The following is a 14,282-nucleotide window of genomic DNA, read 5'->3' as shown; positions in this document are numbered from 1 at the left end:
ACATGGCTTACTTATCCAAGTCCACAAACATAAAGTAGGCTTACAATACAGCAAGAGTTTTGCTTATACATCATAACTTCCTGTAAAAAGAATCAGGCAGCTCAAAGTATGTGTTGAATCTTTATCCAGTAGAGGTTTAGAACCAGGATGGGCGGCTTACGGTAAAGAACAGTTCTAGTGTGAAGCAGAGTTCAGATGAAAAGACCTCTTGAGGTTTATTTTAGGTCTCTGCATTTATTAATAACTATAGGTTATTTTTAGCACATGAACAATACTGAAAATAAGCAAGTTTACATTCTTATGATAAAACATTGCTACTCCTCCTGAGTGTACTTCTTCCTCACTGACACTGAAGTCAGAAGATGAGTTTAATGGTTCTTTACACTGAAACCAAGTATTGGTTTTCATCATTCTGGTAATGTTCCTTGCCTTAGGGTCATATTCAAATTGCTTTGATCCACGGAAGAAATAGAAGAATCCTAGAGAGAGAGGGTCATCATGAGTTACTTTGCACACTATACAATAGTTTCACACTTTTCAATTGTATGGATATAGGATAAAATAATTAAGCATTATGGAGAGGAAGGAACCTTGTGCAATTATAGAGATACATTTTACTTTACTGCTGTCACGTGAAACATGTTGTTATTTTTATTTTCCCAAAAAGACGATGTGAAACATGAATGTCAAGGGAGTTACCAACTTTCTAGCCAGACTGTGGTTCATGCCAACGGTTTTCAAACTTGGTTTCAAAACAGTGTCTTAGCAAGGGTATTGAAGGCCCCTGTGGGTATGGCCTTGGACCGTACATCCTCATTTATCTTGAGTCGTTCTGCTCTATCCGTTTTAGATGTTAAGGTTTTGTGTTAGATTTCATTGCAATAAAAGGTGGCGCCACTCAGGAAAAATGTAGACCCCTGCTCACTGCATGTTCTAGGTTATTGTCCATCGTCGAAGTCTGATGATATACCAGCTACACTGGTACATTAAATTGCTTGAGGTTCTTTTAAAACTGATTTCTGGATCTTATCCACAATTCTAGACCTGCCTCAGAATCTGAAGAATTTGTAGTTTCTCACACAAACCCCAAGTGTGCATATTAAACTATGCACTTAATAGTTTGACAGTCACTGTTCAGTGCATGTGCTTAGTCATTTTTAACACTTGGAGTTTTTCAAACTCTTCAGGGGTTATCTTTTAGGAATTATCTTGGATCAATGGTAGGTAAAATTAATTTTGGTACTTTCTGCATAGATTCGAAATAGTGTAATAAAGAATACAATTTAGGACTTACTAATTCAGTTTGTGAGAATGCCTGCCTGGTTAGTTTATTATTACATGTGTTCAAGAACAGTAAAATTATAGGAGCACCTGGGTGACTCTGTCAGTTAAGGATTTGACTTTGGCTCACGTCATGATCTCGTGGTTCACGAGTTTGAGCCCCGCATCGGGTTCTGTGCTGATAGCTCACAGCCTAGAGCCGTGCTTCGGATTCTGTGTCTCCCTCTCTCTCTGCCCCTCCTTTTCTCGTGATCTGTCCCTTTCTCTCAAAAATAAATAAACATTAAAAAATTTTTTAAAAAGAATAGTAAAATTACATTAAAATGGAAACATCTATGTTTCTGTGCTACCTTCTTTCAGCCAGTAAAGTCTTCCAAGTATCTGAAAAGTTAGGCATTGATGCTTACCTTTATGCTGGAAGGCGGCATCAACTCGGAGACCGATTCCTGGGAAGTATTTCACAACCCTCCGTGGGTACCCTTTGTCCATGGTTTGGGTCACTTCATCAAACCTGGATGCATGGGTTTGAAAGGTTTCCAGGGGATCTTTGTTTGGGGGGGACTTAAACCTTCTACTGCCCCACTTGGAGTCAAATAGGGATGTGAAGAGGTGGTAGGGGAAAACTACCAGATCAATAATTAAAATAATTACAATAAATAATAATAATTAAAGTAATTAAAAACATGTAGGGGCACCTGGGTGGCTCAGTTGGCTGAGTATCTGACTCTTGACTTTGTCTCAGGTAATGATCCCAAGGTGGTGGGACTGAGCCCCACATCAGGCTCCATGCTTAGGATAGAGGTTGCTTAAGGTTCTCTCTCTCTTTGCCTGGCCCCTGCTCTCTCTCTCTCTAAAAATAATAATAATTAAAAACATGTCAAAAATTATGTTTGGCTGAATCATTTGTAGTGTCTTGAAAACAAGAAAAGATGAGGGATAAAAGCCACACCATTAGGCAGACTGATGTTATTCTGGGCAACTATTAAATCAAAGTATGGGCAGGGGCGCCTGGGTGGCTTAGTCGGTTAAGCGTCCGACTTTCGCTTAGGTCATGATCTCGCGGTTCGTGGGTTCGGGCCCCGCGTCGGGCTCTGTGCTGACTGCCAGCTCAGAGCCTGGAGCCTGTTTCAGTCTGTGACTCCCTCTCTCTCTGACCCTCCTCTGCTCACGCTGTCTCTCTCTCTCTCTCTCCTAGAAATAAATAAAACATTAAAAAAAAAAATCAAAGTATGGGCTCACATGAACCAGACTCTAACTGCAGAGAACACATTCATGGTCACCAGAGGGGAAAGGGAGGTGGGTGGAGGAGGGGGAAAACAGGCAGTGGGGATTAAGGATTGCACTTGTGATGAGCACTGGGTGATGTGTGGAAGTGTTGAATCACTGTATTGTATGCCTGAAACCAATATTACACTGCATGTTAACTAACTGGAGTTAAAAAAAAAAACAAACAAATTAGGACTCAGCTTGGAGATTTCACAGATTTTCACTAGACATATTTGTGTTACTGGTAATTTGGTTGGCATTGCAATCTTTATTATTTTATCTTAATTTTTTTTTTAAGTTGGAGAAAGATCTCTGGACTCACTGAAACATTCTTTTGTTTGGTAAATGTCATCCACCCACATAAATGGCTTTAACAGGACTCGATATGAGTTCTATTTCTGCCTGTGTTAAAGTCATGCTAGGTGGATATTCTTCTGTGGGATAAAATAAAGGGGTTGATTGTCAACTGACCTCCAGCACCAGATGCCCACGAAGAAGTAGGTTTTCCTTATGCTGTGGTCACAGACAGCCGCATCAATTTTCTTCACATGTCTTGGGAACCCAAGCGTGTGGATGGGCTTGGGATAATCTGGCAAGACTGCATATCCTCTGATCATCCAGAAGTTGTCATCTAGGAGGAGAGAAAGTGATTATCTTCTCCTCCACTTTCTAGAGGGAAAAATAGATGTCTAAAGCCGTTTGAAAATAATGAATGCCTCATCTCTGAGGCTCAATGCCTAGAGATTTAGTAGTCTATGTCTCCATTTATTCTTACCACTTTCATTAGCTGCTTTTATCATTAATAATCCACAAATAACATCCATCTATAGTTAATATTGCATGTACACACGAGTGTGCATGTCAACTGGTTTCACTGTATTGATCGTTTCTCTCACTCTGACAACTATGTTTGTACATGCTCTTCTAAATTTCAGCCTCCGAGGATTCTCAAAGGCAAGTAATCTGACAAAATCTATATGAAAAGTAGCATTGCCAAATTAAGTATAAGATTCCAGTTAAATCTGAATTTCAAATAAACAGTGACTAATTTTTGGCCTAAGTATATTAAAAATATTGCAAGGGACATGTTTCTACTAAAAAATTGTGTGTTTTATCTGAAATTCAAGTAATCTTGTGATTTTATTTGCCGAATCTGACAACCATAGTAGCAAGGGAATATTAAAGGGAGGTGGGTTATCTTTATTTGATAGAAAAAGATAGTTTTTTATTTTTATCATACAGGTTTCCTTTAGCTCCTGTGCAGTTGGGTTGATGTTTCTCTTCACAGCCACAGAGACCACAGAGAAACCCTGGATAGTTTTTCTTTACAACAGGAACACAAGGTAATGCACTGCAGAAGCACTCTCCATTTGGCCCAAGCGTGAATATTATATTCCAGGCACCAGAATACCCACTGACCATTTCAGGCATCCAGGGACAGAAACTGTGATGGGCAACATTACCTTTAAAAACTAGAATCTTATCTTTGGGGTTCTCATATGCAGCTTGAATATCCATTGGCAGAGAAGGCCAGAACGAAGAGATTAGTTCAAATTCAACATCAGTGATATCATAATAGATCCTCCATACATGCCTGTGTGAAACAAAACCACTTTACACATGCAGTCTCTACTGCAGTGAAAACACTGTAAACCTAGGCTGGTCTCTTATTTAATTGGCTAAGTGGTTGCGGGCTCAGTTCTACCCTTAGGACGGTCAAGGTCAGGACATGCTTTTGTGCCCACTCTCCTGGATACTTATAGTAGCAACCTACCCATAGAAATCTCAATTCTGAGAGCTCAATGGCCTCATTTTTGCCAAAGAAGCAATATTCAAGATTCCAAGGCAACACCGACTGTTCTAAGAAGAACTCTCAGGTCTGATGTTTGCTAGAATGAAGAAATATTATCAGTGTATGCTAAAGTATTTCCTCAGATGTTCCCATCTGGCTATAAAGCTGAGCCCATGAAGGAGACCTGCAAAGCCCTGATGTTCTGTTTCCCTTCCCTTGCTAATGACTGCTCCCTGAGACCCCCAGGTGGCCGCAGCCTCTGCTGTGAGGAGGGTGTCATCTGGGTGCTGGGTCGTTGTGGGTGGAGGCTGACTGATCTGATAATCTGCCCTTGTGCCCATATCCTTGTGAGATGGTCTATGTCCTAATGTTTGGTTCTGAAAATACAGTCACTGTACACACAACTGACTCACCATGTTGCAATTCAAGTCCAGTAAGTTAGGCACAGTGAGAGGTGAGATTTCCTACTACAGCCACCACTTCATTGAGGCAACATTAAGGAAAAGTCTACTCAGACATGTTGAACTGCCTCTTTAAGTAGGAAAAAGACCTACTTTTTTTTATCATTTGGTGACTTCCAGGGTGTACATACTCTAACCATGGCCAGTTTCAAGATACCAAAGTGATGTGAAGTGGTTTGCACAAGTCCCCAAAATTTAACAATTGGCTCCTGAACTGGTATAGGTCAGCTTCATCACCACTGAGATTGGTGTATTATTTGAGCCAAGATGTCTCTGGAAGTGACTCTACTTCACCTTCTTATACAATGGCAATTAAAAAATAAGCTTAAGAACACTTAAACATTAACTTATCAAACAAGCAAGAGATACATACACATAGTAAAACATTCAAGTACTGTGGGTTGTTATAAAAGGAAAAGGAAAAGGAATTTGTTCTCACTATCCGCGATTCTCTCTTCATCCCCAAATTTCCTGGACAGAAAAATATTCACAGGAAGTTGAGGTGTTTAAGGGAATGGGTTTACCTGCCTTTAAAGAACATTACTTCTCTGCGCAAAGTGGTGATAGCATCAAAAGTCAAATCAGGATCACAGGCATGGGGGACAGTGGGTTCCTTTGGTTTAGCAGATGCCTTAGGTAGACTCCCTTTGATGAGAAAAGAAATACCACAGTGAATTAAGGAGGTGTTTGGAAATCACCTACAGAAGGATATTTCTCAAGTGAATATTTTCTTCATGGTGATATTTCAATAAGTGATTTTTTCACTTCCTTTCTGGAAAGCTTCCTATTTAGTTCAAGTATCTTCAGATTAATGATGCTGCTCACCATAGATGGATTGGATTCCGTTGATATCATCCTGAGAAAGTGGATATTTGTTAGGATCCAGGGAGACATAATTTGGGAACATCAAAGCTGTTTGATCATTGGAGTGTGAGAGGCCCAATGCATGACCAAATTCATGAGCCGCCACAAGAAATAAGTTGAATCCTTAACAAAAACAGGGAAAACATATGTATATGGGTTAATCAAAAGGAGAATGGTTGCATCTGAGACGAGGAAATAACTAAGGGGAAGGGAGAAGAGGCTTACCATTGAGGGGATAATTCTCATATGTGCCATGATTTGTCTGGGGCATGTTTCCACACTGGTCATTGATATTAGTCATGTCATGGGGAAATACAATCAAGAGCAAGTAAATGGCAGGAAGGAGGAGTATCAGAAATGGACACCATTTAAAAAATAGAGGGGTGCCTGGTGGCTCAGTCAGCTAAGCATGCAACTTCTGATTTTGGTTCAGGTCATGACTTCACCGTTGGCGGCTTCAAGGCCTGCCATGGGCCATGCAGTGACAGCCCAGAACTTGCTTGAGATTCTCTCCCTCCTTCTCCGCTCCTCCTACCATGTGCATGCACACACGCACGCACACACACACACACACACACACACTCTTGCTCTCAAAATAAACAAACAAACTTAAAAAAGTAGACGCCACCTGTTTTGGTTTGTTGCTGGGCTACACTGTATGGGATCACGTATCTCCTACTTGTATCCTTCAGAGGTTCCCTGCTGGCTGTAGGCCAAGTCCAAAGACATTATCATGGCCCTTTATGATCTAGTCCCTGCCTTTTTTCCAGCCTCACATTTTATTTTATATTTCATGAGCTAACCATACTGAATCATTTGCATGTCTCATCTGTACCATATTCCTTATTTTTAGAAGTTATTTAAATATTTACCTTGAAGGGAGGAGCGGGGCTCGGTCTCATGAACCATGAGATCATGACCAGAGCTGAAATCCAGAGTCAGATGCTTAAGTGACTGGGCCACTGGGCACCCTTGTGCCATGTTCCTTCTAATCTCGGTATCTTACTACCTATACTCCATCTACCCAGAATATCATCTCCCCCATCCTCTGCCTAGCTCTCCTACTTGTTGCTCAGGAAACCTCTCTAGAGTCATCTCCTTTATGAGGTTTCCCCTATTCTCCCACCCCCTCTCCAGGCAGAGTTAAAGGTACCTTTCAGTGTTTCCATAGACTCAGTGTTTAATTCTGTCATGTCGCATATGGGACTGCATGAAGCAACCTTTCAGTACAGGGACCGTGTTTTAACCACCTTTTACTCCTCGTGGCTACTAAACTGCCTATCAGTAGTGGATGCTTAATCATGGTTGCTGGAGAGCCAGATGTTTGTTTGGATGAAAAATGTTTAGATGCCCTCCTGCATAAGGCATCGCCCACCATACTTCCTGTACTAGAAGGCTCACCATGCATGAGGAAATTGTCTTTTTAATCCCTCTCCCACTTGGTCTGTAAGGTTCTAAATAGAAGACTGTCCTTGGATTTGCAACCAAGCCTATGGATCCTACAGAAAAGGCTGAGCTTTCCATCATGGAGCCTTGTCCAATTCTGTTCACATAAAATGAACATAGACTGGCCAAGGGTTCTCTTACGGTCCCTCATGCTCTTCTGCCCTGGCCTTTGTTGGCACCTCTCGTCTGGCTGGCGGTACCACTGGGTGTGCTTTTGAACGGATGGGACAAGTGACTCTTGAGAAGGTAACGCAAACCCAGGTCACCTCACTGAGTTCCACACCTTCCTCCTGGTTTTTTGGGCCCTATGTCACCTGGGTCCTAGTCGCCGTTTCAGCCTTGCCTTCTGCCCCAGTCCTGGAACATGAGTTGGTCGGGTTATTCTGTCCAGAACTCTCTCTACGCCACTTTGCTTTCTGAATTCCTGCTTAGCCTTCAGTGCAGGTCTGGTATCACTTCCTCATCTGACTTCTGTGTTTGGGTTCAAATCTCTTTTATGTGCTGCTACTACATTGTCATAGGTTCCTCTATCCCAGTGTTGGCCACACTAATTTTAATTGCCATTCGACAGTGTATGTTCCCTAGACTATAAACCCCTGAAGGGCAGGGTATGTCTTGCACACTAACATTTACTCCATTTCTATCATAGTGAGTGTTGAGTAAGGGATTTTTGATTCACTTTGTTTACCAAAATTGTGGAGCATCTATCATGTGCTGATTTGAACCAACTATGAAACTGACCCACAGACCATCTGGAGTTACTTGGTCCGGACCGAACTGTGGTCTTGTATACCACACATCAGGAGAGCCATAGCCTCGCTTTCCTGGGACCGTGGGAACCAGACACCAGACCTACGGTGACTGTGCTCAATGACAGCAAAGAGCTGGGAGAATCTGATGAGAGTTTACTGGACCCGCTCATTTGTTGGATGCACATACTTTCACTGTAGTAAAGTTTTAGTTTTTTGTTTGAAAAGTAATAAAATATTTCTTATTTTAGTATCAGGCAGGGTGTATAAAAGAAATAAAACCAACACAGTTGCTCTGAAGGAATAGGTGGAATTTAAAGATTAGGGTCTAATTCCTTGGCAGGTGGGTAAGTGTTAGAAGAGGAAGTTCATGCTTTTAAATAGACTTTGTTTGGGCCATGAGCGCATGTATCATCCTTTGGTCACTAAGTCAAGATGACCACCTCTCTAGCGTCTTCTTCAGTCCCAAAGCCACAGATGACTTCTACCATCAGTATAACATGCAGCACACTGTGCCTTGTGGGGTGGTATGTCTGGGCCTCACACCACACAACTTCATGACTTCTGAAGCGCTGGGAACTTTCTAGTACAACTTTGTGGTCTGTACAATGCTTTGCAGAGTCCCAGCCACATAACAAACCTTCAGGCATTGTGGGTGTATGATGAACGTATGAGCACAAGAAGAACACTCTGATCACAGCAGGATTAGCAACTTGATGAGTGTGTCGTGTGGCTACGGCTCTGACCTGTACAGGCACAACTGTCTGAAAGGATACTGAATACTTTCATCAACGTCATTTTGGAATGTGAGAAACTGGGGGCGGGAGGGTGTAGAATTGAGAAGTACAAAGCAACTAATTGCAAAGCTATTCATTTCAGGGATTCCGCAGATTAATAAAATTTTGTTCAGAAAGAAAATGGGGCTCACCTGCTCCATCCTTGGTCCAGTTTTCATCCTCATCAAAGTGAGTGTCTCCACCCAGACCCAGCCCGGGAGGGAAGGCGTGACCGAGGACCCCTAAGGGGCCGTCAAAGTACCGAGGACACCGGCCATGGACTGAGACATAATTTACAGGGGAGAAGGTCAGCCTCTTCAAATCTCCAGAGATGAAAATAGCCATAGTTTTCTGTCTTGTGTCCCTTACCTCGGGTCCTAAAGGCAATCATGATGTCTGCAATCCCCCTGGAGGTCTTTGTGAACGTCAGTGGAGTAACCGTGCTCCACACTTCGAGGCCATTCCTGATAGCCTCATCCACGTCTGCTCGTGACATATCTGGAGTATAGTTTACGATTCTTAAAAATTACAAAATAGATCAATTGGTGGTTACACATGTGCGTAGGCATGCACAGACACAAAGAAAATCATTTCCTACCAACCGTACACTGCAGAGACTTCTAGTATTGTGCTATTCTTGCATTTGTATCATACTTTACAACTGAGTAGGGCACTGTTACCTATGCTACATAACCCAGTCATCCCATCTGCCCTATGATCAGGTAGTCTTCTAACACTTTAACCAATGAGGCTCAGAGAGGTTAAATGACTCCCTTAAGATCACCTCCTAAGTGGGAGAGCATTAATGTCCTGTATGTGCTTGCTGTGTACATGGATGAGTGACACAAATTCTGAACAGAATGCAGGTTTGTTTTCTCAGATGCCTTGTGGAAATCAGCCTTAAGCATGTGTCTCAAGAGTCTCCCTTGAGTCTTAAAGAGTTACTTACTCAGAAAAAGATTTTCCTCTTGTTTGTGCTCCCTATCTTGCCAAACCTAATTTTATTTTAACTCCTAAGACTCAGTACAGTGAAGGAAGAACTAATCCTCACTAGGACCTGCCATAAGGGCCCTGGAGCAATAGTCAAGGCCACTGACTCAGGTCAGAAGCCTGCTTCATCCTCTTCCTCCCGATAACCAGTCCCCTTCCCTTGACACGGGGGCAAACTCCATGCTTCACCCCGGGGTCCATCTGAGACATAAAGATTCAGGCCCCGCTCATTCTCTCCTGAGCATATTCTGTACCTTCAGCCACCTGCAGTCAGATGGTGGTGCTTCTGGTCCTAAGTTTTTAAGGAAGTGGCCAAGGCCAGAGGCAAAAGCAAATTTGCCAGAGTCAGTCTGCTGGTAAGACCTGGCCATGGCAAATAACTTTGTTTCAGTTCCTCTGTTTGAGGTGGTCCTAACAGTGGTGCCGACGTCCCAGTTGTGTGGGGAGGACTGATATGAGTGAGATCTGGGGAGGGTCGTGCACCTAGGAGGTGCTTGGGAGAATACACTCATGTTGTTATTGCTCCTTGGAGATTATACGCCTGGGGTTTTGGCTTAGGGGGAAGTGAGGTGGCAGAGGCATTACCTGTACGTGAGGTTGTGTCTTCTCCACCCCGGGAGAGTGTAGCCATACTGACCCACATCGGGCACGCCACACCTGGGTGTCGTCATGATCGCAAGAGTGTTTGAGTCCAGCTGTCCAGTCACTGTCAACCCAAAAAATGCTTGCATTTCCCGCATTTTGCTGTCTAGGAGACTCCTGTTCTTGCTCTGAACAAGATGGCTCCCTTCTATTTCAAGAGAGTAGAACTGGCTGAGGTAGGCCTGGCCAAAGAGATAAAACAAGCACAGACTACGGGACAGCAGATCTCAGGATCAGACGGAATTGCCTGAAACCCTTTTTGGGAGTGGTGGGGGTGGGGGGAGAAAGAAGGAGTGAGGGAAGGAAGGGGCAAGACAGGAAAGAAGAGAGGAAGGAAGGAGAGAGACACCCCGCGTTTTCAATTTTCAAGAAGGGGCCAAGCTGTGTGCGACCAGACCCATCCAAACCACACAGCCTGTCACGCTCCAACCTCCGCAGAAGACAATCAGCTGCTTCTACGTGTTAAATGATCACACGCCTTACACATTTCTGCTGTTACTTTCATTTATACAGGACTGATCTTTAGAGGGAATCTCCAGGCAAGGTCTTTTTCATGCACATGGGGCTAAGGGGTCCAGTTACAGCTGGGTCCCCCTGGTTGTACAGAGATCTCCATTCCTCCCAGGGCTGCCCCTTGCTCCTCCCTCTGCCTTTACTTGGAACCTTCAGGAGAAGTGGTAGCAAATCTCCTTCCCCACCCCCGTCCCACACGCACACAGTTACTTGGTGTCCTTGGAGCTTAGGGAAAGTACAGGAATCTTTCGGAGGAATTTGGTGTCTTTTTAGCTTCCAAGACAATCGATACAATTCATTTTTTACTGATAGTCATTATTAACATGCATTGAGACAGTACCTGCGCCAGGGGCATGTTCTCCTCAGGGTCCATATTTCGGGCTGTAGGAAACGCAGAAGAAAATGGAACAAAGACCAAAAGTAGAAGCCGAAGTCTCTTCATTCCTCTCTCTTTTCAGTTGAAGCCTGTTTCTGTTTCCACGGAATTCAGAAATCAACAGTGAGACGTGGCATGAGTTTGCCTCTATCATTATTTAATTAGTAACAGAAAAGGACCACTTGCCATGAAGTGTGTCACGATATGCTTTTTTTCCCCTTAGGTTAACTTGATTTTGCAATCATAATCTGCAGTTGTTTTTAGTAAACACAATCATCGCTCATTATTGCATGGAATATGATAGGAAGTCAGACCCCAAGTTACTTCTGTCCTTATGAAGCTGGGAGGTTTTCCCGTGTTGGAAATTCTTGAGAGTTTTTAATTTTCTTTTGAATGAAACCCCCAAATATCTTGGATAGAAAAAGGTCATGAAAGGACAGTTAACTCAGGGATCAGATTAATGAAGTAGGATAAACATCACGCGTTGGTTGGGCACCTGTATTTGCCTGTCACCATAAAGTGAAGCGTGAATAAGATGCTGTTCCAGTCTCGTCAGAGAATTCAGACACACACAGACACTAATGCCAGACAAACCACAGGCAAGTGGCAAAATGTACAGTGAAGAGTCCAGAGCCTGAGAAGGGCCAAAGCACAGGGGGTGATCACTGCTAATGGAGGTCCTGGGCGCTACAGGCAGGTGAGGCTTCCGCTGTTTCTTGCAGAATGGGTAGGGTTCGGATCCCACAGAGGATATGTGGAGGGAGACCAGAGGAAGCAGAGAGCACAGCAGAAATGAAGTGCAGGAAATCTGGCTGACATGAGCAAATATATGTGTAGACAGCTAAGCGAAATGGGGGTAAGATGGTCTAGGAAAGGGTTCGTGGAAAATGAATATTTTGAATCTTTTCATGCCTAAGAATGTCCCTCGTTCCATTCTGACACTTGATCGAGGGTGTGTCTGTGGAATTTCAGGTTGAAATAAATTTTCTTTAGAACTCTGACGGTAGTCTTCCATTGTCTTCTAGAATGTGGTATTGTTGCTGGGAAGCCTTTTATTCTGATTCTTGATATTTTTGCTTCTGAAAAATGTTGCTAATTAATTCTCTTTATGCAGATATCCAGAAATTTCAAAATGATGTCTTTTGATGTGGTTTTCTTTTCTTTTCTTTCTTTCTTTCTTTCTTTCTTTCTTTCTTTCTTTCTTTCTTTCTTTCTTTCTTTCTTTCGTCCTTCCTTCCTTCCTTCCTTCCTTCCTTCCTTCCTTCCTTGTTAACATTGCTGAGCAGTAAGCAGTCTTTTCATTATAAAAACTTTAAGAGATTTTCCTATGTTATTTGATAATTTCTGATTTTCCCTTCCTCGTTCTGGAATCCATATCTATTGGACCCTTGGATTGAATCTCTTTCTTCCTAATATATCTATTACCATTTTCTGTTAACATTAATTCCCAGCTCACCTATTGTGTTTCTTATTTCAGCTGTATTTTTATTTTCCAAGAACTCTTTCTCATTCTCTGAATATTTTACTCTTTCATTTTCTTGCATTCTTTAGTGCTTTTTGGCTGTAAAATACACCTTATCTTTTGAGAATGTATAGCATTTTTAAGTTTATCTTGACATCTTCTTTTGCTCCCAGAATTGTCTCTATTTCTTCAAAGTTTCTTTCTGGGTGTCTGTTTTTAACACTGAGAAACGTTCTCTCATGCTTGGAGGCTTTGTGCTGTGAGATCTATTTAAGGAAGAGAGAGCAAGAGCTGCCTGGAGGCTCTGTGGGCATGGCCAGGGCTTGTGAACCGATGACCCTCACTGCAGGGAGGTGGGGTGTGTTCCAGACTTTTTGTGTGATGCATTAGTTGGGATAAGATTTGGTTGAATATAGGAGAGAACTCAAAATACCAGATGATTCATAAAATGAAGATTATTTCTCCCTTGCATAACGGAAGCCCAGGTTGGGAAGGCCAGGGCTGGTCTGACAAGTGCCACCCTGAGGACGCAGAAAGCATCCACGTTGGTGCATGTCTCTCCATGCAGGGCTCCGTGGTCCAGGCGGCTGCGCAGGCTCTGACCACTGCATTTGCATTACAGGGAGCACGAAGGTGGTCGGCAGAGAGAGGAAGGTCTCCGTCTCTTTCCAGAAGCCCACACAATAATCTGCTTATCCATTTTGGCAAGAAATGAAGCATTGGCCACATCTGGGTAAAGATCAGAGCATGTAATCTTTTAGCTGGATGTGGGGCTGCCTCCAGTGACAGTGGGGTGTTAGGAGAGGGAGAAAAGTTCACTTAGGCTATTAGCGGCCTCTGTCACCTTGAGATTTAAGCTCCCACCAGCAATGATGTAGGAGATGCCTCCAACACGCTTCCTGCTTTCTTCCCAGGACATCCTCCAGCTGCCTGTGCAGGAGGGAAATGAAGGAGGAATGCTCAGCCTCCCCTCCCTTCTAGATGTGAACAGCTGAAAGGGGTTGGCATGGCTTCTGGGGGGTCCAGCTGGAGCTGAGCCCCAAAAGCCCGTCATAGGAACCTTGATGACACGTGCTTGTGTTGGCCTTTCCCCTCCATCTCACCCTGCCTGCTTCCCCACTCTAGCTTCTTGGGACCATGTCCCCAGTGCAATAACTGCATCAAGACCTGCACTTCAGCTTTGGTTTCAAAGAAATTTAACCCAAGATAAAAAATAATCTCATTAAGTTCTAACCTCAGATTCGTGGAGCTTTTAGGTTAACTTCAGTGTAACAGCCAGAGAGAACTTTAAAAAGAGGAGTAATTTTTTCTTCTGAAAACTAGAACAAACTATCCTAAAATGTGTATGGAACCACAAAAGACCCTGAATAGCCAAAGTGATGTTGAAGAAGAAAATCAAAACGGGAGGCATCAACATCCCAGACTTGAGCCTCTACAGAGCTTTCATCATCAAGACAGTATGGTATTGTCACAAAAACAGACACATAGACCAATGGAATAGAATTGAGAACTCAGAATTAGACCCAAAGTGTACAGCCAACTAATCTTTGACAAAGCGGGAAAGAGTATCCAATGGAAAAAAGACAGCCTTTTTAACAGATGGTGTTGGGAGAACTGGACAGCAACATGCAGAAGAATGAAACTAGATCATTTTCTCACACCAT

General features: G+C 43.1%; 1 protein-coding gene across 1 annotated transcript; it reads right to left on the bottom strand.

Annotated features, from left to right (window-relative positions):
- Positions 1 to 214: 214 nt before the first annotated feature.
- Positions 215 to 11,246, bottom strand: MMP27 (matrix metallopeptidase 27). The gene is made up of 10 exons (XM_039216551.1): positions 11,121 to 11,246; positions 10,211 to 10,449; positions 9,005 to 9,153; positions 8,788 to 8,916; positions 5,626 to 5,787; positions 5,325 to 5,445; positions 4,011 to 4,141; positions 3,019 to 3,178; positions 1,689 to 1,792; positions 215 to 479 (listed from the first exon to the last, which is right to left on the bottom strand). The coding sequence occupies exons 1-10, from the start codon at positions 11,220 to 11,222 to the stop codon at positions 238 to 240; spliced, it is 1,539 nt and encodes a 512-aa protein (XP_039072482.1). The 5' UTR covers positions 11,223 to 11,246; the 3' UTR covers positions 215 to 237.
- Positions 11,247 to 14,282: the final 3,036 nt, after the last annotated feature.

This window comes from Hyaena hyaena, unplaced genomic scaffold, assembly GCF_003009895.1.
Source record: "Hyaena hyaena isolate Hyena2069 unplaced genomic scaffold, ASM300989v1 scaffold_638, whole genome shotgun sequence".
NCBI lineage: Eukaryota > Metazoa > Chordata > Mammalia > Carnivora > Hyaenidae > Hyaena > Hyaena hyaena.
The sequence above is the reverse complement of the archived record's forward strand: the minus strand, read 5'-3'. Positions and strand labels throughout refer to the sequence as shown.